The sequence below is a fragment of the Fistularia commersonii genome, chromosome 24 (assembly GCF_037954325.1).
Source record: "Fistularia commersonii isolate RoL2024-O1a breed Wild chromosome 24, RoL_Fcom_v1.0, whole genome shotgun sequence".
Classification (NCBI taxonomy): Eukaryota; Metazoa; Chordata; class Actinopteri; order Syngnathiformes; family Fistulariidae; genus Fistularia; species Fistularia commersonii.
The window spans coordinates 7050768-7075653 of NC_141307.1; the positions used below are offsets into that span (position 1 = coordinate 7050768).

General features: G+C 44.6%; 1 protein-coding gene and 6 non-coding genes across 7 annotated transcripts; all 7 read right to left on the minus strand.

Moving 5' to 3' along the window:
- Positions 1 to 567: 567 nt before the first annotated feature.
- Positions 568 to 686, minus strand: LOC147219793 (5S ribosomal RNA). The gene has a single exon (XR_015108576.1). It is a non-coding gene; the product is annotated as a 5S ribosomal RNA (ribosomal RNA).
- Positions 687 to 7479: 6793 nt separating this feature from the next.
- Positions 7480 to 9306, minus strand: LOC147219794 (general transcription factor II-I repeat domain-containing protein 2A-like). Its single transcript, XM_086171183.1, has one exon. The coding sequence runs from the start codon at positions 9304 to 9306 to the stop codon at positions 7480 to 7482; it is 1827 nt and encodes a 608-aa protein (XP_086027309.1).
- Positions 9307 to 13526: 4220 nt separating this feature from the next.
- Positions 13527 to 13690, minus strand: LOC147219795 (U1 spliceosomal RNA). The gene has a single exon (XR_015108226.1). It is a non-coding gene; the product is annotated as a U1 spliceosomal RNA (small nuclear RNA).
- A 552-nt stretch (positions 13691 to 14242) lies between these two features.
- LOC147219796 (U2 spliceosomal RNA) lies at positions 14243 to 14433 on the minus strand. Its single transcript, XR_015108159.1, has one exon. It is a non-coding gene; the product is annotated as a U2 spliceosomal RNA (small nuclear RNA).
- Positions 14434 to 15241: 808 nt separating this feature from the next.
- Positions 15242 to 15360, minus strand: LOC147219797 (5S ribosomal RNA). The gene has a single exon (XR_015108539.1). It is a non-coding gene; the product is annotated as a 5S ribosomal RNA (ribosomal RNA).
- A 1195-nt stretch (positions 15361 to 16555) lies between these two features.
- Positions 16556 to 16719, minus strand: LOC147219798 (U1 spliceosomal RNA). The gene has a single exon (XR_015108209.1). It is a non-coding gene; the product is annotated as a U1 spliceosomal RNA (small nuclear RNA).
- A 583-nt stretch (positions 16720 to 17302) lies between these two features.
- Positions 17303 to 17493, minus strand: LOC147219799 (U2 spliceosomal RNA). Its single transcript, XR_015108165.1, has one exon. It is a non-coding gene; the product is annotated as a U2 spliceosomal RNA (small nuclear RNA).
- Between the last annotated feature and the right edge of the window lie 7393 nt (positions 17494 to 24886).

Below are 24886 nucleotides of genomic sequence, written 5' to 3' on the forward strand. Positions count from 1 at the left end.
CCGACAGGACGCCGAAGCATCAAAGTAAACCCAGGACTTCAACAACCAGACTCCTAGGAATCTGATGAATGAATGGGGAAAAATGAAAGAGAGCCAAGGGTAGAAGCGCTGACTACTGGTGACAGCAAAGGAGCAGAGACGAGTGCAAAAACCAGCAAGGAGGGAATCGAAGAGGTTTAGGAGTTCAAAGGCAGTGGGTCCTGATGACGTACCGTACATGTGGAGGCATGGAAGTGCTTAGGAGAGCCAGCGGTACAGAGGTCAGCGGCTGGATTATTCAACAGCGAGAGGCAAAAACGAGAGAAAAAGAAATTCAGCAAACATGGAGAAATACTGTACAGGGATGAAAAGAAAGGCGGCGAGCGACGGACGGAGGCGGCGAGACAACGGAAAGTGACTTAAAAAGGAAAGGCGGGGAACTATGACTGAGCGCGTGTCGCGCCGGGCTTCACGGTGACTCCGGTGGGACAAACACAAGGGAATGAGCGGCGTGTGTCCGTGTGTGAAATGTTGGCGCTCTTGAGAGACAGCACCCCCTGCTGTCGACAGAGGGGACGAACATGAAAAAGCTTACGGCACCTGGTATTCCCATGCAGTCTCCCATCCAAGTACTAACCAGGCCCGACACTGCTTGGCTTCCGAGATCAGACGAGATCGGGCGTGTTCAGGGTGGTATGGCCGTAAACGAGACTAGCCTACGCGGAAGGGCATTTTATAAGCAGCCGTCCTCTGTGTTTTCCACCTCCAGTCATTCCCACATCTGTCTGAAGCCCCTTCTATTTAGTTTCCATGATTACAGCCAGTGGCGCCCAATGTTACTCTAACCAAAAATCATCAGACACACTTTACCTTAGGCAGCAGCCTAAGGTAAAGAGGGAGCTAGCAAAGGCCATACCAGGACTCGTATGCACGGCGGGACAGTTAAAGACAAGAGAAAGAGAAAATTAAATAAAATACACATGGAAAAAGGAAGAGTACTACAGATGAAGTATTTGCACCGAGAATGCTCATAGAGAAGTACAGAGAAGAGCAGTGGGAGCCGCATTGCCTTTTTGTACACCTTGAAAAGTCGTACAACAGGTTGCCAAGAGAGGAGCTCTGGTATCCTATGAGGACGTCTGGAGCGGCAGAGAAGTGTGTTGCACTGGTGCAGGACATGTATGCTAGCTGGGAGATAGTGGTACGGTGTGCTGTAAGACGGGACCAGAGGAGTTCAAGGTGGAAGCGGGACTCTGTTGGGGATAGGCCATGAGCCCCTTCTTGTTCGCAACGGTGACGGACGGCCTGACGGATGAGGGTAGACGTGAATCTCCACGGACCGTGACCTTTGCAGATGCCGTTGTGATCTGTAGTGAGAGCAGAAAACAGGTGGAGGTCAAGTTAAGATAAGATAAGACCTCCGTCTCGCCCCGGAGACGGAGGTCCCAGTGGAGGCTGATGTTCCTGCATTATACAAAAACAACATGGCTGATGCATCTTCCGCATCTGCCTGGTCACGTGGTGCACGGCCCCCCGACAGGACGCCAAAGCATCCAAAGAAAACCCAGGACTTCAACAACCAGACTCCTAGGAATATGATGAATGAATGGGGAAAAATGAAAGAGAGTCAAGGGTAGAAGCGCTGATTACTGGCGACTGCAAAAGGAGCAGAGATGAGTGTAAAAACAAGCGAGGAGGGCAGCAAAGAGGATGAGGAGTTCAAAGGCAGTGGGTCCTGATGACGTACCGTACATGTGAAGGTATGGAAGTGTCTAGGAGAGCCAGCGGTACGGAGGTCAGCGGCTGGATTATTCAACAGCGAGAAAAAGAGAAAAAGAAATTCAGCACACATGGAGAAATACTGTACAGGGATGAGAAGAAAGGCGGCGAGCGACGGACCGAGGCGGCGAGACAACGGAAAGTGACCCGAAAGGTACGGCGGGGAACTATGACTAAGCGCGTGTCCTCCAGCTTCTTGATCTCCACTCCCTGTAGCCTCACCGTTCCACCTGAGTTCCTCTCATTAACAAACATATATTCTGTCTTGCTGTGACTGACTTTCATTCCTCTCTTTTCTAGAGCATACTTCCATCTCTCTAGATTTTCCTCAACCTGTTCCCTGCTCTAACTACAGATCACAATGTCTGCAAACATCATGGTCCATGGAGATTCCTGTCTAGCCTAATTGTCAGCCTGTCCATCACCATTGCTAACAAGAAGAGGCTCAGAGCTGATCCCTGATGGAGTCCCACCTCCACCTTGAACTTCTCTGTTACCCCTACAACACACCGTACCAGTGTCTCACAGCTAGCATACATGTCCTGCACCAGTCTAACATACTTCTCTGCCACTCCAGACTTCCTCATACGATACCAGAGCTCCTCTCTTGGCACCCTGTCATGGTGTCAAAGTCCCTACTCTCCCTACTCCCTACTCCCAGGCTCTTTCCTTTCCTCCTCTCTCTCTGATTCTGAACACGCACTCCTCCTCTTCTTCTCGTTCTTGTTCTTCGACCCAATAAAGCCAATAAAGCCACAATAAAACCATCTAGTCAAAACAATTTTGACTAGATGGCTTTATTTTTAAAACCCTGCAGCAGTAGGTGAAGACATTGTGTAGAATCACGTCATATTCAGCACCAGATACCAGCATTAAGAATACCATGGTTATTTTCAATATGTGCCAAAAATCTTTAACTTGGAAGATAAAAACTTTTTGACCAAATGCCTTTATCTTTCATTGTTGAGTCTGGATTTGAGTGAATTTATTCATTTTGTAGATTCTATATTTTGTAGAATCCCTTAATATTCAGCATATTTCAGCACCAGACAAAACCTTTAAAGAATTCCAAAGTTATTTACAACTTGTGCCATAAACATCCAACTTGGTGAGATAAACATTTTTGACCAAATGGCTTTATCTTTTAAACCTGCTGCTGGATTTCAATAAATGTGACGTATATTGTGTAGAATCATGGCCTATTCAACATATTTTATCACCAGACACCAGTTTTAAGAATTCACTTGTTATTTATAACTTGTTCCAAAAAGCTTCAACATCATGACATGAAGAGTTTTGACCAGATAGGTTTATGGTTTAAACCTTTGGGTAGATTTAGGTAAAGATGACATACTTTGTGTAGAATCACATCATATTCAGCACCAGGCACCAGCATTAAGAATTCCAAAGTTATTTACAACCTGTGCCAAAAATCTAAAACTTGGAAGATAAACACTTTTTGACCAAATGGGTTTATCTTTTAAAGATGTGGCTCCATATCAGTAACTGTCGCAGATATTGTGTAGAATCATGTCCTTTTCAACATATTTTAGCACCAGACACCAGTTTTCAATAATTCTTTTCTTGTTTAAAACTTGTTCTAAAAAGCTTCAATTGGTAAGATAAACATTTGATGTCCAAATGGCTGGATTTCAGTAAATGTGACATATATTGTGTAGAATTACGCCCTATTCAGCATATTCCAAAAACAGACACCAGATTTAAAGAATTCCAAAGTAATTTACAACTTGTTCCAAAAAATTCAATTTGGTGTGAAACATTTTTGAATAAATAGCTTTGTCTTTCATTCTTTCGGCTGGGATTGAGTGAATTTATACATTGTTTCGATAGTGTATTATCACATCCTAATCGGGAAATTTCAGCACCAGACACCAGCTTTAAAGAATTCCAAAGTTGGAAAAAGCTTCAACTGGTGAGATAAACACTTTATGTCCAAATGGGTGTGTTTTAAACCTGCAGCTGGATTTCAGTAAATGTAACATACCGTACATTGTGTAGTATCACTTCATATTTAACATATTGCAGCACCAAACACCAGTTTTTAACAATTCACTTCTTATTCAAAACTTTTTTCAAAAATCCTCAACTTGGTGAGGTAAGAACTTTTCAACCAAATGCCTTTATCGTTTAAACATCTGGCTGGATGCTGGTGGATCAGACATTAATTGTTTAGAATCACATCCTATTCAGCATATTTCAAAAACAGACACCAGTTTTGAAGAATTACAAAGTTATTTACAACTTTTGCAAAAAAAACCCTCAACTGGCTGAGATAAAATATTGACCAAACGGCTTCATATTTCTAACTGTCGGCTGCATTTAAGTAAAGATGATATATACTGTGCAGAATCACATCCTATTCAATAATTTTCAACAACAGGTGCCAGCTTTAAGGAATTCCAAAGTAATTTACAACTTGTTAAAACCTACTAAACCTGCAACATGATATTTATACATTTGATATATTTTGTGTAAGTTCAAATCCTATTTAACATATTTCAACAACAGAAACCAGCTTTAAAGAATTCCAAAGTAATTTACAACTTGTTCCAAAAACCTTCAGTTTGGGTGATAAACATTTTTGAATAAATGGCTTTATCTTTCATTCTTGCGGCTGGATTTGAGTGAATTTATACATTGTTTAGATTCTGTATTGTGTATAATCACATCCTTATCGGGAAATTTGAGCTTCAGACACCAGCTTTAAAGAATTACAACTTGTGCCAAAAACTGTCAACTTAGTGAGATAAAGATATTATATCCAAATTGCAACTATGAGAGCGCAAAGACCAGACATCCCCCTCCCTTTTTTTTTTGATATTAATGTATTTTATTTCCTGAGTTAGCAACTTGCTCCTTTCCTCACACTCACTGTTTGTAAGTATGTAGTACCACATTCCACCACAGGATGGCGTGAAACCAACTGTGATTAGTTTGCCGAGACGCGGTCACAGCATTAGTTCAGTGCTGTGTTGGACGCCAGTAATGTGGCTAATGTCTGTGTTACAGCCGACAACAAAACCCGCAAAACCTACACACTGAATCATCATCATTCACGTGTGCAACACAACCACTACAAAAGCTGATGCAGAAGCTGTAGTTAAACCTATCTGTAAATACATTCTGTCAACCCATGGCATACCCCAGAGAATAAATGAAGTTGTACACAATGGGTCAAGTTATGGACATTGACTTAAAGAGACATTGTTCTTACCATCCACAAACTGCAGGGTTAGTGGAAAGAACAAATGAAACTGTAAAAAACAGACTAAGAAAATGTATGGAACATACAGGAAAGACATGGTGAGAGTGCATATATATGGTAAAAATGTATATGCACATAGTTACCACAGTGAATGGTTTGACACCATTATAGATAATACATGGTGGACCATTCAGGTTACCGATGACACATCCAGACCTAGAGAAGGCCCACACAGAAGAAACTTAGTGGAATACATTAGAAATACACTAAGGCAACGAGATGTAACAGACCCAAATGATCTGCCTGAATCTCAATCTGCTCCACAGGTGAAGGTCCAAGTTGGTGATTGGATCTTCGTGAAAGTCATAAAGAGAAGCTGTTGGAGTTCAGCACGCTGGGAAGGACCATTCCAAGTACTTCTGACCACGCCGACTGCAGTGAAAACTGCGGAACGATCCACTTGGATTCATAATCACACTGTGAGGTACTCCCTGTTGATCCTACTAACACTGGCTAGAGGGGAAGGCTGACTACAAAGGGGAGTAAGAAGGATAGTCTTACTCGTCTCAAGGCATCAGCTGCATTTGTGAAGAAACCACCAGATCCCTAACCGTTTAGGTTGGAAGGATCCAGGATGAGCCCTCCAAAACAGGAGCACCCAACCCAGCAGGAGAAGGCAGAGACAAACAATGGCAAGTCTGATGAGTAAAGAAGGGCCTATCTCAAACTTATAAAGAACTATAAAATGAGAACAATGCTCCACACCGTGACAGTCTCTGGTGGCGATTGATAAATATAACAGCAGGAGACCAAACTGATTGCTATGTTTGTACTGTAATGCCAATATCAGTTTCTCCTAACCCGACTATACAACCTCATCCAATTAATGAAAGTGAAACCTTGTCCATAATATGGGTGTATTCTCATGGACTGAATCAGAGATTTTGAATTTTTCAGAATGTAACAAATACCTCAGTCCTTCCCTTTCTGCCTTACAATCCATCAAATTGGCGATTACCAGCTAATTATTCTATGGCAACCGACAGAACTGTCATTGAGGGATTCATTCTGATTAAATGAAAAAAACACCACCATTTTGCATGAAACGACAGTGTGGTAAAAAGGATCATTATCTGGGCCAACTTAAGTGTGACACTGTGCTAAATATGGAAACGGATAGACTAGTTAGGAAAACTTATGACTCATATAGTAATAGTATATGTGAGGTTGGAAAGTGGGGAATGGATGCGTGCGCCATGAATCTGACTGCCCTCAAGCCATTGTTGGGTACTGAAACAAACCTCACCAAATTTGGTATTCCACCATGGAGGATTTTCGCATTCCCACATAAATACGGTTATCCATGCCAAAAACACATGTATGGATTTGTGGTAGACGAGCATTTCTGTATCTGCCCCAACACTGGTGTGGCACATGCTATTTGGGCCGATTAGGAAGCGCCATGACTTTTATACCAGAGCATAACATGACTCATGGCATACAACCCATTAGGCCGACGGGACATGGATGTAGTCGAAGAGCCTTGATAAGTGACTAGAGGAAAACTTGTGACAATGTTCCCTAACTATGGTGTAGCCTACCTGGGACATCGAATGAATGAGATCTGGGCAACCTTAGAGAACCTAACGTCAACTGTTCAAGAATTGAATGGACTGTGATGAAAAAATCCAGAGACTATGGCTATGAAAGAAATGCTTCTACAAAATCATATGGCCTTAGACATTATCCTAGCCAAGGAAGGATAATAGGACAATAAAGTTGCACATACATCCCGGACATGCAAGACAATTTCACAGCTATTCATGACAAATTGACCACATTAAAGAACCAGCTAAAGCAGGCATGTCAAACTCAGTTTGGCTCTGGGGCCGGATCCAGACTTTCTGTTCTCAGGTGGGCCGGATCAGTAAAAGAGTGTCAACTCCAAATATTTAGCTTTGTTTTTCTGTACTATTCTTTATCATTCAGCCTACATTTGTAGCCTACCCTACATATCATAATCACGGAAGACAAGGGACCTTTTCTAAGCACAACACATTTATTCACAAACAATGGAAAAAAAATATTTTCATGTTTGGCGGTGAATGTGTTAACAACTGGTTTATTTTAACATTTGAGTGAATGCAGTTTTACACCTGAACCAACTCACCACACTAAACAAACTCAAGTGGGAGCTATGAAAAAAATATTTTCGCCTTGTCATACTGCTTTGAAATAAATAAAAAAAGAATTACAAAATAAAATAAAATAAATGAATGAAATAAAAAGTTATAGCAGTGCATGGGCAATAAGATTAGACTACATCAGATTGAACTACTAGGCTGGGCCTACTGAAGCTAAGAATGTACTGCACAATATTAATTGTTTTTAATATGAAACCAGATTAATCTTATTCTTGATGATCTGTATTTATGAGTGCAAACAAATTTCGTGTCATCACACTTTTTTTCTCTCTCTCACTGCACTCCTGCAGTCTACTTGCTGCTGCTGGCTCCTGAAACTTGGCATCTTTTTGCCTTCACAAGTGCATTGATATTAGGTGTGAAATCCTGAGTAGCAGCACATTTAACAATGTCATTCAAGTGTTTATTTGTTAACCTTGAGCGCTGCTTTGTTTTATTATTGTTCATTACAGAGAACACCTGTTCACAAAGATAAGTAGTCCCAAACATGGATAGAACCTTTGCAGCCATGGCTGTTAATTTGGGGTAACCTGGCACGAGATATTGATAAAACGTACCCAATCCCACGGACCCAAATTTATCCTTCATAGCGGAATCGCACTGCAAGTCAATAAGCTCGAGCTGAATGTCAGCTGGCATATCAGAAGGCTTCACTGTAAATGGCGAGCGAAAAAAGCCAAATTTGTTCTCAAGTTCATTGAATACCTGAAACCTCTGCTCAAACTCTCGCAGCAAATCTGTTATGGTGTCTTTATATTTATCCAAATCATTATCGGGACGGTCCAGTGCCTTCGGACGCACAGCTGTGAGACAAGAGAAATGCGCGGTGTCACCGTTGGATAGCTGCGACTCCCACAGTGACAGTTTCATCTTGAACGCAGTTATGCTGTCGTAATATTGAGTGACAACTCTGTTACGGCCCTGTAATGTAGTGTTAAGTATATTCAAGTGTTGTGTAATATCAACCATAAACCCAAGATCATGCACCCATTCCTTGCATTTAAGTTCCTTTACTGGGCGTCCCTTCTTCTCCATGAACTGTCCAATTTCCCCTCGTCGCTCAAAGAAGCGCTTGAGTACTGCACCTCTGCTTAACCACCGCACGTCAGTGTGGTATGGAAGGACGACATGAATGTCACTGTCACTGAGAAATGTGTCAAACTGACGGTGATTTAGCCCGCGTGCTCTGATGAAATTGACAGTTTTCACAACCACACTCGTAACATGGTCCATTTGCAGTGTTTTGCAACAAAACACCTCCTGGTGCAAAATACAGTGAAATGTCCAAAACTCTTGTCCTCCATTTGCGGTCTGTACTTTGTCAGGGAATATTGTGGCAACGCCTGCCTTTCTTCCGACCATTGATGGCGCACCGTCAGTAGCCAGGCTCACGGCACGGGACCAGTCCGCTCCCACCTTGTCCAGCGCCCCAACGAGAGCACTGAAAATGTCATCTGCTGTTGTGGTGTCATTCATGGGCACCAATTCAAGCAGCTCCTCGGAGAAGGTCAAAGTTTCATCAACACCTCTAATGAATATGGCCAGTTGAGCAATATCTGTGACATCGCTGCTCTCATCTATTGCAATTGAAAATGCGATAAATGACTTGATTTTCTCTTTCAGTTGGCTGCTCAAGTCACTTGAGAGTTCTGTCACCCGATCTGCGACAGTGTTCCTCGTTAGACTAATATTGGCAAAGGCAGGTCGCTTTTCAGGGCACACGACTTCTGCAGCCTTCAGCATGCATGTTTTTACAAACTCCCCATCAGAAAATGGCTTGGATGCCTGCACCAGCTCGTTGGCAATGATGTAGCAAACTTTTACAGCAGCATCAGCAATATCGCGGCTGTACGTAAAAGCGAACTGCTGTTTCTTCAGACCAGCGACCAATTTATTTATCTCGTCTTTCCTTATTTGTCCTTTCAAGTGGTCATACTTGTCTTTATGATGAGTCTCATAGTGGCGCCGAATATGAAACTCTTTGAACACTGCAACTTGCTGATTACATACCAAGCAAACTGGTTTTGCATTCACTTCTGTGAATAAATACTTCTCCGTCCATTTTTCCTGGAAAACTCTGCACTCTGTGTCCACTTTTCTTTTTTTTGACAGTGCCATTTTGGGAAGAGTGTGTTGACCGATAACTTGTTTAGTAGTGGTGAATGGTGAAGCAAGATTGCTGGTTTATTTTTACTTGGACACATCACATTGCGAATGTTTATGTGCTGTGACTAACTCGTGTCAGTGCCGCATGCTGGACGTGAGCGCTTTTACACATTTACTGCCCTCTAGTGGCCGGGGGGAGCATATGTGACATATATTGTGTAGAATCACGTCCAATCCAACATATTTAGAACTCGACATCAGCTGTTAGGAATCCTCTTGAAATTTAAAAATTGTTCCAAAAAGCTTTAACTTGGTGAGATAAAGAAATTTGAAAAACTGACCTTATCTTTGAAACCTGCCGCTGGATTTCAGGAAATGTGCCATTCAAAGTGTAAATTCACCTCCTATTCAACAAATTTCAGCAACAGACACAAGCTTTAAAGAATTACAAAGTTATTTACAACTTTATCCAAAAACCTTCAAATTTGTAAGATAAACTTTTTTGGCCAAATGGAATTATCGTTTTTAACCTGCAGCTAGATTTCAGCATAATGACATATTTTTCGTGTAAAATCACATCCTAATCAGCATATATCTTCTCCAGACACCAGCTTTAAAGAATTACAAAGTTATTTGGAACTTTTGCCCAATATCCTTCATCATGGTGAGATAAACATTTTGTTTCCAAATGGCTTTATTTTTAAACGTGCGGCTGATTTTCAGTAATTATGACATTTATTTCAAAGAATCACCTGCTATTCAGCATATTTCAGCAACAGACACCAGCTTGAAGGAATTCCAATGTGATTTACAACTATTTCCAAAAACTTCATCTTGGTGAGATAAAAAAAAAAAAATTAACAAAGGGCTTTATCTTTGAAACCTGCTGCTGGATTTCAGTAAATGTGACCTATATAGTGTAAATTCACATCCTATTCAACAAATTTATAACAAAAGCTTTAAAGAATTACTAAGTTATTTACAACTTGTGCCAAAAAACCTACAAATTGGTAAGATAAACATTTTTGTCCAAATGGCATTATCTTTTTGACCTGTGGCTGGATTTTAGTAAAGGTGACATATATTGTGTAGAATCACATCCTAATCAGCATATTTCTTCTCAAGACACCAGCTTTAAAGAATTAAAAAGTTATTTACAACTTGTTCCAAATGACTTCAACGTTGTGAGTTAAACACTTTATATCCAAATGGCTTAATTTTTAAACTTGCGGCTGGATTACACTAAATGTGACATATATTCAGAGGAATTACATCATATTCAACATACACTCACCGGCCACTTTATTAGGTATACCTGTCCAACTGCTTGTTAACACTTAATTTCTAATCAGCCAATCACATGGCGGCAACTCAGTGCATTTAGGCATGTAGACATGGTCAAGACAATCTCCTGCAGTTCAAACCGAGCATCAGTATGGGGAAGAAAGATGATTTGAGTGACTTTAGGGTTTACAGAGAATGGTCCGAAAAAGAAAAAATATCCAGTGAGCGGCAGTTCTGTGGGCGGAAATGCCTTGTTGATGCCAGAGGTCAGAGGAGAATGGCCCAGACTGGTTCGAGCTGATAGAAAGGCAACAGTGACTCAAATAACCACCCGTTACAACCAAGGTAGGCAGAAGAGCATCTCTGAACGCACAGTACGTCCAACTTTGAGGCAGATGGGCTCCAGCAGCAGAAGACCACGCCGGGTGCCACTCCTTTCAGCTAAGAACAGGAAACTGAGGCTACAATTTGCACAAGCTCATCGAAATTGGACAATAGAGGTTTGGAAAAAAGTTGCCTGGTCTGATGAGTCTTGATTTCTGCTGCGACATTCGGATGGTCGGGTCAGAATTTGGCGTCAACAACATGAAAGCATGGATCCATCCTGCTTTGTAGGATGGTGGTGGTGGTGTAGTGGTGTGGGGAATATTTTCTTGGCACTCTTTGGGCACCTTGGTACCAATTGAGCATTGTTGCAATGCCACAGCCTACCTGAGTATTGTTGCTGACCATGTCCATCCCTTTATGACCACAATGTACGCAACTTCTGATGGCTACTTTCAGCAGGATAATGTGCCATGTCATAAAGCTGGAATCATCTCAGACTGGTTTCTTGAACATGACAATGAGTTCATTGTACTCAAATGGCCTCCCCAGTCACCAGATCTTAATCCAATAGAGCATCTTTGGGATGTGGTGGAACGGGAGATTCGCATCATGGATGTGCAGCCGTCAAATCTGCGCCAACTGTGTGATGCCATTATGTCAATATGGACCAAACTCTCTGAGGAATGCTTCCAGCACCTTGTTGAATCTACGCCACAAAGAATTGAGGCAGCTCTGAAGGCAAAAGGGGGTCCAACCCGTCACTAGCATGGTGTACCTAATATAGTGGCTGGTGAGTGTATATTGACTAGGACGTGATTCTACACAATTAAATTTCAAATTTACTGAAATCCAGCCGCAGGTTTAAAAGATAAAGCCATTTGTAGAAAAACTGTTTATCTCAAGAGGTTTGAGGATTTTGGCAGAAGTTGTCCATAACTTTGGAATTCTTTAAAGCTGGTGCCTGGTATTAGATTGAGCTGAATAGGATGTGATTCTATACAATGTAGAATCTGCAAAATGCATAAGTTCAGTCAAATCAAGACGCAAGAATGAAGCATAATGGCATTTGGTCAAAAATTTCATCTCACCAAGTTGAAGAATTTTGGAACAAGTTTAAAAAAAAAAAGAGAATTCTTTAAAACTCTGTTGCTAAAACATGTTGGTTAGGACGTGAATCTACACCACATACATCACATTTACTGAAATCGAGCCGCAGGTTTAATCATAAAGCCAGTTGGACATAAAGTATGTATCTCACAAAGTTGAAGGTTTTTGGCACAAGTGAAAATAACTGGAATTCTTTAAAGTTGGTTTGTTAGGATCAAATGTGTTGAATAGGATGTGATTCTACACAATATAGAATCTAAACAATGTATAGATTCACTCAAATCCTGTCTCAAGAATGAAAGATAAAGCCATTTGGTCAAAAAAAAAATTATCTCACAAAGTTGTAGATTTTTGGAACCAGTTTTAAAAAAACCCGGGAAATCTTTAAAACTGGTTCCTGTTGCTGACATATGCGAGATTGGATGTGACAATATATGTCTAAGGCTAAAGCCTAAGGTAAAGAGAGAGCTATCAAAGGCCATACCAGGACTCGTATGCACGGCGGGACAGTTAATGACAAGAGAAAGAGAAAATTAAATAAAATACACATGGAAAAAGGAAGAGTACTACAGATGCAGTATTTGCGCCGAGAATGCTCATAAAGAAGTACAGAGAAGGCCCGTGGGAGCCCCATTGCCTTTTTGTACACCTTGAAAAGTCGTACGACAGGTTGCCAAGAGAGGAGCTCTGGTATCCTATGAGGAAGTCTGGAGCGGCAGAGAAGTGTGTTACACTGGTGCAGGACATGTATGCTAGCTGGGAGACAGTGGTGCTTGCGGTGTGCTGTAAGACGGTACCAGAGAAGTTCAAGGTGGAAGCGGGACTCCGTCGGGGATAGGCCCTGAGCCCCTTCTTGTTCACAATGGTGACGGACGGGCGGGCTGACGGATGAGGGTAGACATGAATTTCCACGGACCGTGACCTTCGCAGATGCCGTTGTGATCTGTAGTGAGAGCAGAAAACAGGTTGAGGTCGAGATAAGATAAGATAAGATAAGATAAGATAAGATAAGATAAGATAAGATAAGATAAGATAAGATAAGATAAGATAAGATAAGATAAGAACAACTTTATTGATCCCGAAAGAAACTGTTGTGCCAGAGTTCCAGAAAAAATAACAGTAATAAATAATAAAAGGCAGAATTAGAAATCAAAATAAACTATAAACTGTAAAGTGTCTCGGTGAAACTATAGAGAGGTTGGGGTATGCTCTGGAAAGGAGAGGAACGAAAGTTAGTCGCAGCAAGACAGCATACATGTGTGGGGATGAGAGGAACTCGGGTGGAACGGTGAGGCTACAGGGAGTGGAGATCAAGAAGCAGGAGCATTTCAGGGACTTGGACACTCTGGATTGTTTTTTGGCCCGATCGTAAATCCACGCTTTTGCGGTGCACCTGCCATGTGCAACAACAACTCCCTGGTTGGGTCACAGCCCGGCCAGGGAGGGTCGGCGCGCGCGACCATAAACAGTGAACCCGGCATCCAGCGACACAGACTTGCTCTTGAACAGCACAACAGGGGAGAGCGCGGACGCAGTCCCCCACTACCAGATATTATGCAGTCGAGATTCCCACATTTGGGGAATTCGCAGGGGTCAGCACAGCCGCAGTGCAATGGCTGAGCCTCGCCCTGGGTGAACCACTTTCTTGATCATGGTATCTCCCCTGCCAGGTAAGTATGAGTCGCACGCGTCCCGAGCACGGACCGCGATCACACACGATCCCTCTCGCGCACACACACACACACACGCACACACACACACACACACACACTCCGTCAAAAAAACGTCAACTCTGAGTTCTGACGGGCCGGGACGCCGAAAACGACACGGACGCTTCAATTTTCACGAAGAAGTCAGAGGACAACCGGAACACGTTCCGTCCGTCCTCCTGATGCCGCGAGGGGTTTCTGCCGCTCTACGACCGGGAGAACTTCCCCCCGAGCCCAGTCTGACACAGTCTATCGGGGCAATCCATCCGTTTCAAATGCGATCCATTTAGGCTCAGTTCTGGTCCATAGTGGGATTTTATCGGGCTGCACGGGGCGAATGGTAGGGACAGGGTTTCAGGCAGACACGCTCATGTGTCGCTATCTACCGCTCCCTACCGGCAGAAACAACGGGGACAGTGTCGCTGGTCACGCAGGGCACAGACAAGATCTGGAGCCCGTGTGTGTTGGTTACATATGACGTTGTTGGAGGCCACGGCAACCTTGACATCGGACACAAAAGCAGGGGGTGCACCGTTCCCAGAGATACTGCAATACCAGGTAGATGCGCGGAGTGGACGGAGCAAGCCCCTATTCCATCTCCCTGTTCCAAAAATCAATTTAATATTTGGTCCCTGGATAGGGGACGTATCAGATATTAAACTGATAAGAACAGATACTACACTTGATCTTAGCCAAAAGGCCGAGAAGCGATAGCCCCGCGCCCTCGCTCGACGCCAGCGCATTCCCCGCACCGTCAGCTTCACTCACGACTTCATTCACAAATAAACCCCCACCCCGTCTCCGCCGCTCGGCCCGGAGCGACGGCGCATCTCCCCCATCGCCCCCATCGCCCCCATCGCCCCCATCGCCCCGGAGACGGAGGTCCCGGTGGAGGCCGACGTTCCTGCTTTACAAGAAACAACATGGCTGATGCATCTTCCGCATCTGCCCGCTCACGTGGCGCATCAAAGTAAACCCAGGACTTCAACAAGCAGACTCCTCGGACCCTGATGAATGAATGGGGAAAAATGAAAGAGAGCCAGGGGTAGAAGCGGTGACTACTGGCGACCGCAAAGGAGCAGAGACCAGCGTAAAAAGAAGCGAGGGGGGCATCGAAGAGGATGAGGAGTTCAAAGGCAGTGGGTCCCGATGACGTAGCGTACAGGTGGAGGCATGGAAGTGTCTAGGAGAGCCAGCGGTACGGAGGTCAGCGGCTGGATTATTCAACAGCGAGAGACACAAACGAGAGAAAAAGAAATACAGCGCACATGGAGAAACACTGTACAGGGATGAGAAGAAAGGCGGCGAGCGACGGACGGAGGCAGGCGGCGAGACAACGGAAAGTGACCCGAAAGGTAAGGCGGGGAACTATGACTGAGCGAGCGCGTGTGGCGCCGGGCTTCACGGTGACTCCGGTGGGACAGACACAAGGGAATGAGCGGCGTGTGTCCGCGTGTGAAATGTTGGCGCTCTTGAGAGACAGCACCCCCTGCTGGGGACAGAGAGGACGAACATGAAAAAGCTTACAGCACCTGGTATTCCCAGGCGGTCTCCCATCCAAGTACTAACCAGGCCCAACCCTGCTCAGCTTCCGAGATCAGACGAGATCGGGCGTGTTCAGGGTGGTATGGCCGCAAACGTGAGAAGCCCGCGCGGAAGGGCACTTTATAAGCAGCCGTCCTCTGTCCTTTCCACCTCCAGTCATCTCCACATCTGTCAGGAGCTCCTTCTATTTAGTCGCCATGATTACAGCCAGTGGCGCCCAAGGCTACTCGAACCCAACATCATCAGACACTCTTTACCTTCGGCTGCAGCCTAAGGTAAAGGGGGAGCTGCCAAAGGCCATACCAGGACTGGTATGCACGGCGGGACACTTCATGACAAGAGAAAGAGAAAAATAAATAAAATACACATGGAAAAAAGGACGAGTACCACAGATGCAGTATTTGCGCCCAGAATGCTCATAGACAAGTACAGAGGGGGCCGGCGGGAGCCGCATTGCCTTTTTGTACACCTAGAAAAGGCCGACGACAGGTTGCCAAGAGAGGAGCTCTGGTATCCTATGAGGAAGTCTGGAGCGGCAGAGAAGTGTGTTACACTGGTGCAGGACATGTATGCTAGCTGGGAGACAGTGGTGCGTGCGGTGTGCTGTAAGACGGTACCAGAGAAGTTCAAGGTGGAAGCGGGACTCCGTCGGGGATAGGCCCTGAGCCCCTTCTTGTTCGCAATGGTGACGGACGGGCGGGCTGACGGATGAGGGTAGACATGAATCTCCACGGACCGTGACCTTCGCAGATGCCGTTGTGATCTGTAGTGAGAGCAGAAAACAGGTGGAGGTCGAGATAAGATAAGATAAGATAAGATAAGATAAGATAAGATAAGAACAACTTTATTAATCCCGAAGGAAACTGTTGTGCCAGAGTTCCAGAAAATATAACAGTAATAAATAATAAAAGGCAGAATTAGAAATCAAAATAAACTATAAACTGTAAAGTGTCTCGGTGAAACTATAGAGAGGTGGGGGTATGCTCTGGAAAGGAGAGGAACGAAAGTTAGTCGCAGCAAGACAGCATACATGTGTGGGGATGAGAGGAACTCGGGTGGAACGGTGAGGCTACAGGGAGTGGAGATCAAGAAGCAGGAGCATTTCAGGGACTTGGACACTCTGGATTGTTTTTTGGCCCGATCGTAAATCCACGCTTTTGCGGTGCACCTGCCATGTGCAACGACAACTCCCTGGTTGGGTCACAGCCCGGCCAGGGAGGGTCGGCGCGCGCGACCATAAACAGTGAACCCGGCCTCCAGCGACACAGACTTGCTCTTGAACAGCACAACAGGGGAGAGCGCGGACGCAGTCCCCCACTACCAGAAATTATGCAGTCGAGATTCCCACATTTGGGGAATTCGCAGGGGTCAGCACGGCCGCAGTGCAATGGCTGAGCCTCGCCCTGGGTGAACCACCTTCTTGATCATGGTATCTCCCCTGCCAGGTAAGTATGAGTCGCACGCGTCCCGCGCACGGACCGCTTTCACACGCACGCCGTTCTCAGTCGGGGGGGAACCCACGCGGACTCTTCCGGGAGCTCACACACGATCCCTCTCGCGCACACACACACACGCACACACACACACACACTCCGTCAAAAAAACGTCAATTCTGAGTTCTGACGGGCCGGGATGCCAAAAACGACACGGACGCTTCAATTTTCACGAAGAAGTCAGAGGAAAACCGGAACACGTTCCGTCCGTCCTCCTGATGCCGCGAGGGGTTTCTGCCGCTCTACGACCGGGAGAACTTCCCCCTGAGCCCAGTCTGACACAGTCTATCGGGGGCAATCCATCCGTTTCAAATGCGATCCATTTAGGCTCAGTTCTGGTCCATAGTGGGATTTTATCGGGCTGCACGGGGCGAATGGTAGGGACAGGGTTTCAGGCAGACACGCTCGTGTGTCGCTATCTACCGCTCCCTACCGGCAGAAACAACGGGGACAGTGTCGCTGGTCACGCAGGGCACAGACAAGATCTGGATCCCATGGGTTAGGGTTGGAGGCCACAGCAACCTCGACATCGGACACAAAAGCAGGGGGTGCACCGTTCCCAGAGATACTGCAATACCGGGTCGATGCGCGGAGTGGACGGAGCAAGCCCCCATTCCATCTCCCTGTTCCAGAAATCAATTTAATATTTGGTCCCCGGATAGAGGAGGTATCAGATATTAAACTGATAAGAACAGATACTACACTTGATCTTAGCCAATAGGCCGAGAAGCGATAGCCCCGCGCCCTCGCTCGACGCCACCGCAGTCCCCTCACCGTCAGCTTCACTCACGACTTCATACAAGAAACAACATGGCTAAAGCATCTTCCGCATTTGCCCGGTCACGTGGTGCACGCCCCCCCCGACAGGACGCCGAAGCATCAAAGTAAACCCAGGACTTCAACAACCAGACTCTTGGAATCGTGTCCCCTTCAAATCCACCTGGAATGTGGCAAAAAGTCGCCCGTGAGGAGAAAAGACACAGGTGGAAACGGGACGTTTGAACCGCTCACAATACACTGGGCTGCAAACGGGCGCCATCTTGTGAACCCGTCTGGTTACCGCATCGATGCGACCAGCTCTCACAGAGACTCGTTGCTCATCGCCGGGAAACACAATTCAAAAAACGTCACGAACACAAGACAACAGTAAAATGGATTTAAATCCACATTTACATTTAATTACATTCATGTTTTCGTCACTACCAGCAGAACAATTTCTAAACACGACGGTAAATCATCTCGTCCCGTGGCGAACACCCACTGGACCCCGGCACCCCAAACAGCCTTCGACGGCCTTGAACGCTAACCCCGCCCCGCACCGGCTAATACCGGCTGTTACGACGACTGCTGGTCCGGACGGAGCCGATCGCGCTCGGTTAGACCACCGCTTTTTCGTTGTCGTTTGAGTCGCCAACACTCAATTACCGACGCGCTCCGAGGCAAGATGGCGGAAGGCCGCGAGCTAGTCTGTTTGGCTAGCGGAGCGGCTTAGTTAGCCTTACCTCAGCTCACGAAATCTGTGTCGTCGTCGAGATTTCTCGGCCGAAAGGACCTAAATTACCGTCAAAAATCACCGGGAGTTGCTTCGCGGTTGTTATAAACACGGTCAATTCGGTTGTAGGTCGAGAAATCGTCACTATTCTCTGTAAAAGTGAACTTACGTCGCGGGGCTGGACAGCGCTCTTGACCGGGAACACATCGTGGAACCCCGGAGCCTTCAGGGACCGACATAAACGGCCATAAACTCTTCGGTTCAATTCTACTTCGAACTATTTAAATTAATTCTACTTCTAACTATATGAATTAATTCTAATTCTAACCATATGAATTAACTGTACTTTAAATTATGAATTAAGAAAAGAGATGTGGGACCTGTGGAATCCCCTCCGTGGACACTTTCATCCCGAGTCCCGCTTCTCTGTACTCTTATACTGGCATTCTGTGGCTTAACTGATGCCAAACCACCATCGATGACATGCAGAGGTTTTTAAATGCACTGAATGGAGAGAAGTTCTGACACACTGTTGATGAATCAGGTCCAAGTCCAGTCACCCAGCAGCCCAGGAGTCTCCTTCTGTGCGCCGGTCTGCTCCAAGACCTCCAACATCATCCCCGTCTGCAGGAAAACAAAGAACCACAGGACCCTGGGTACAGATCTCCCATCCTGGCTCTGTAGGAGTGACTGACGTCCTCTGAGCACCTTGTTGTTCTGTCTTACCTGAGATCCAACACCGACCCGCCCTGGCCCCCCTGCTGTTCACCTAGAGTGAGCAGGACCAGAGGAGATGCCGTGATAATGAGCACTGTTGTGCAACTTGAAAGTCCTAGAAAGTGACATCTGGACATCTGGAGCTCATCTGAATATAAACCACAGCGGGTAAAAACACAAACACATAAGCTGCACTTGTCTGTAAACTGCAGGTGTTCACATTGTAACGAGATATTTACACATTAACCTTTTTTTTTTTACTTTTAATTAGATACATACTGTTAACATTTGCAAATATGTCCTGGAAAAGCAGTGCCTGTAACACGGCTGATGGAAAATGTTCATAATGAATAAAACAAGGAAAAGTTCATCCATTTTTTATCCCCACTTTGTCCCAATCCGAGTCATTTTTGGCTTTGCACATTTGACCCTCTGTTGCTATTCAACTATGAGAGACAGTGCTGGGGTTAAAGATCTTTAATAAATTAACTGGTAAATTCTTCAGTAAAATAAGTATTTGGTTACCAATAAACAAGATATCACAGAGCTCCCACAGACCTGTAACTTCTTTTTTACGATGCCCCTCTGTTCTCCACACCTTACCTGTATTAATGGCACCTGTTTGAACTGGTTACCAGGATAGAAGACACCTGTCCACAACCTCAAACCGTCACACTCCAAACTCAATCAGGCCAAGACCAAAGAGCTGTCTAAGGACACCATAAACAAAAATGTAAACCGGCTCCAGGCTGGGAAGACTGAATCTGGACTAGTAAAGCAGCTTGGTGTGAAGACATCAACTGTGAGAGCAATTATTAGAAAATGGAAGACATACAAGACCACTAATAATCTCCCTCCATCTTGGGCTCCACACAAGAGCTCACCCCGAGGGCTCAAAATGATGAGACGCCCACAGGGGGACCGAGAGAATAAGCTGCAGAGAGCTGGGACCAAAGTAATAAAGGCTACAATCAGTAACACACTACGCCGCCAGGTACTCAAACCCTGAAGTGCCGAAGGTGTCTCTACTGAGATAGTATGTGTCCCATCGCGTCATCAAAATTTACTGGAGGGCATTTGGATGATCCAAAAGAGAACTATGAATGTCCTGTATATAATATATTTGTATTTCTTATTCTCCCTCCTTCCGACTATTATTTATTATTGTTATGTTTTACTTGAAACTCTGGCACAACAATTTCCTTTGGGATAAATAAAGTTGTTCTTATTCTTATTCTTAAACAGGCCACATCTGGCCCATCAAAGATTGGTACAGAATTCATGCTTGATATGTATGATTGGATCAACGAATGTGGGAGCTCAAACTGGAGATGATCAATTTTTGGAGCTACTTCAGAACTCTTGAGAATTTATCCTGAACTGAATGACACGGAGTGGCTTTGTTATTTAACATTTACTGTGGACCTACTGACACACATGAATGAGCTGGACGTGAAGATCCAACCAAAAAAGCGGTTTGTGAATGAAATGCAAGCAAATGTCAGAGCCTTCAAAACCAAGTTGGTTTTATTTTCAAAGCAAATATCAAAAGAGTCTGATATGTACTGTTCACAAATCCATTTTTTGTTTTACATGTATCATATTGTCAAATTTTAAAAGTCAATCCGGCCCCTGAGCCAAAAAGTTTGCCCACCCCTGGAATACCTTATGAAGACTTTTCAGAAAACCTTTGACCTGTCATCGCCAGCAAAAGGTATATAAGAAAGTATTGCAATGAATGTTTGTTCCTGACCAACTACTTATTCTCCATCATTATGTCCAAATAAGTTTGTTAAAAATCAGACAAGGTGATTTTCTGTCTCTCACAGTTGAAGTATACCAATGATGAAAATGAAAGACCTCTATCATGTTTTTAAGTGGGAGAACTTGCACAATTGTTGGCTGACTAAATACTGTTTTGCCCCACTTTATCTGGATACTGGGCACTGACACCTATTCAAATCAACATTTTAAAATGAGCTGATTTAGACTGTTATGATCATTTTGAGCTTATTTTAACCAAATTGTCAAATATTCAAATACAACATTCAAGTTTTTAGTTTCACCTATGAACAGGGTGATGGCAATCAGCACCAACAACACACTGAAGTCTCACAGCACCTTGACTGGACTGAAAATCAATGTCAAAATTAAGCTATGACAAACAGTGCACCTCTGCGTGAATTCTGTCCTCTTTAAACATATCTTGAACCCCCGGTGCATGTCTTTGCGACAACAAGTCATAACTTCTCACTCCAAACTCACCTGAAACACAAAAACAAATAAAATCTTCAAAGGGTACAGAAGAGACCTGCATGTTTTATTCCTCAACCAAGCCAAGGCTTCTTAATCCATCCCCACATCTGTCCTCTGGGAGGCCTTCAATCTCTTCCAAGTGCATGAAACCACCACAAACCTGGTCAGAAGCTTTCTCCAGCATTTCTTATTCTGTAAAACAACCACAGAGTACAAAATATGGTGATCATTGGAAGTGGGCTTCAGGGCAGGCTGCGCCACATCCCCTCTAGCCTTTACCATGGCAATGGAGATGATCATCGGTGCATCTCGGTGGAACGACGGAGGGGAGCTACTGCAGGCTTGACAGCGGCTGCCTCCAAATGATTATTGGAAAAGCCCCCCAGTACAACAGTCAAAGAACATGAAATGACCACCTCGATCCCCACCATCACCTCTACCAAATGCCAGCTGGAGAAGCTTCACTCCAACACTACCTGGTGAAGAAGAAGTTGGAAGCCAACAAGTAAGGGAGCATTTCCATCGTGAAAGGAAAGCTTACTGGCCACGGTTCCACCTCGTCGAAACAGCCATTCCTTTGATATCAGAGCTGCAGGTCCAGCCTTGGATGGTGGAAGCCTCAGATGCAGAACAGACCAACGCTGCATTGAATCCCTTCAGTGGGTTGTAGGACAGGATACAGATTGGATTGGAAAAGCAGGATTTCCCTTGAAAGGTAGTAAACATCAGACTTTTCTACTCATCCTGAAATTTATTACAAAACACACAAGAGATGTGTTTCAGTATTACACATTTACAATACGCAATTAAAATGTGTCTGTAGATCTTTGTGCAAGTTGCTACAAATCAGCCTTGCTTGTTCAGAGATGATTAAAAAATCCTTTTCACAGAAAGGTGAAAATAGAACATTTTAAAAACATTTAAAAAACATTTTAACAGTTTTACCAGAGATTTTCAATAATAATGTTTTCGTTTCCCATATGAACAAGCGGATGAAAATGTGTACAAACAACAGACGAGAGTGCCACATGACCACAAGCATGTAATTGATTCCTTAGTACAAATACAGCCAATAATACAAAAGTCAGAGAACATGACTTGTTTTTGAGTCATGCATTGCTCCTTTCAGAAGCTGATCCAGGGTCAGCCATCGCAGCCATTCAACGACAAGAAAAACGTCAACTCTGAGTTCCGATAGGCTGGAATGACCGAAACGACACAGTCGCTTCAATTTTCATGAAGAAGTCAGAACACAGAACACATTCCGTCCATCCTCCTGATGCCACAATTGGTTTCTATTGTTTTACAAACGGGAGAACTTTGCCACGATCCCGGTCTGACAGTCTTTAAACGCGACCAGTGTGGTGGACGGATCGGGGCTGTCGTCTTTTGTCATCAAACACAATCCATTTGCGCTAAGATCGGATTCCTTGGTGGGAATTTACTTCGGTACACGGAAGCAAGGCGTAGAGACAGGCTGTCCAGTTAACAAACTTATGTCACACGTCACCCACAACCCTCCTGCCTCTTTGCATCATCATCTACCAACATAATACAGTAGACGCACCAAATGGGACGTTAAACATTCGTCTCCACGATCTTTGAGATGTCTCTCATCGAATATGTTATTATTTGCAATTTGGGAGTGTGCACCGTCAGCTTCACTTAAAACAACATCGCTGATGCATCTTCCGCATCTCCCCTGTCACGTGGTGCACGGCCGACCAATAGGACGCCTTCTTCTTCTTCTTCTTTCGGCTTTTCCCGTCAGGGGTCGCCACAGCGAGTCAACTTTCTCCATCTAACCCTATTCTCTGTATCTTCCTCTCTCACACCAACTACCTTCATATCCTGTCTCACTACGTCCATAAATCTTCTCTTTGGTCTTCCTCGAGACTTCTTGCCTGGCAGCTTCAATTCCAGCATCCGTCTACCAATATATTCTCTATCCCTTCTCTGTACATGACCGAACCATCTCAGTTTGGCTTCTCTGACCTTCTCTCCAAAACATCTGACATGTGCTGTTCCTCTGATAGACTCATTCCTGATCCTATCCATCCTGGTCACTCCCAAAGAGAACCTCAACATCTTCATCTCTGCAACCTCTAGTTCTGCCTGCTGTCTTTTGGTCATTGTAACAGTTTCTAGTCCATACATCATCGCTGGTCTCACCACTGTCTTGTACACCTTTCCTTTTATTCTGGCTGAAAGTCTTCTATCACATAGTACCCCTGACACTTTTCTCCACCCATTCCAACCTGCTTGGACCCGTCTCTTCACCTCTTTTCCACACTCTCCGTTGCTCTGGACTGTTGACCCTAAGTACCTGAAATCCTCCAGCTTCTTGGTCTCCATTCCCTGTAGCCTCACCGTTCCACCCGAGTTCCCCTCATTCAAACACAAATATTCTGTCTTGCTGCGACTAACTTTCATTCCTCTCCTTTCCAGAGCATACCTCCACCTCTCTAGATTTCCCTCTACCTGTTGTCTGCTCTCACTACAGATCACAGTGTCATCCGCAAACATCATGGTCCATGGGGATTCCTGTCTAACCTCATCTGTCAGCCTGTCCATCACCATTACGATCAAGAAGGAGCTCAGAGCTGATCCCTGATGGAGTCCCACCTCCACCTTGAACTTCTCTGTTACCCCTACAGCACACCGTACCAGTGTCTCACAGCTAGCATACATGTCCTGCACCAGTCTAACATACTTCTCTGCCACTCCAGACTTCCTCATACAACACCAGAGCTCCTCTCATGGCACCCTGTCATATACTTTTTCTAGGTCTACAAAAACACAATGCAGCTCACTCTGGCCTTCTCTATACTTCTCTATTAGCATTCTCAACGCAAATACTGCATCTGTAGTATTCTTCCTAGGCATGAAGCCATACTGTTGTTCAGAAATGCTGACTTCTGCTCTCAGTCTAGTTTTCACTACTCTTTCCTCTAACTTCATTGTATGATTCATCGACTTTATCTCTCTATAGTTGCCACAATTCTGCACATCCCCTTTATTCTTAAAAATAGGCACCATCACACTTTGTCTGCATTCTTCAGGCATCTTCACACTCTCTAAGATCCCGTTGAATAATCTAGTCAGAAAATCTACCGCTTCCTCTCCTAGACACTTCCACACCTCCACAGGTATATCATCAGGACCAACTGCTTTTCCACTCTTCATCCTCTTCAAGGCCTTCCTCACTTCCCTTTTAGTAATTTGTGCTACTTTGTGGCCTACAATAGTCCCTTCTTCTACCCTTGCCTCTCTTTTGTTTTCCACATTCATCAGCTCTTCCAAGTACTATTTTATACTCTGTTGTACATCCTTTCCATCTTTATCTCTGTTTCCCCAACCTGTATAGATCATTCTCACCCTCCTTACTATTCAACCGAGCATACAAGTCATCGTACGCCCTTTGTTTTGCCTTTGATACCTGTATCCTTACCTTTCGCCACATCTCCCTGAACTCCTGTCTGTTCTCTTCAGTCCTTTCAGTATCCCACTTCGTCTTTGCTAACCGCTTTCTCTGCATATACTCCTGCACTTCCTCATTCCACCACAAGTCTCCTTATCTACTTTCCTTCCAGATGACACACCAAGTACTCTCCTATCTGTCTCCCTGATAATACGAGCTGCTGTTGTCCAATCATCTGTAA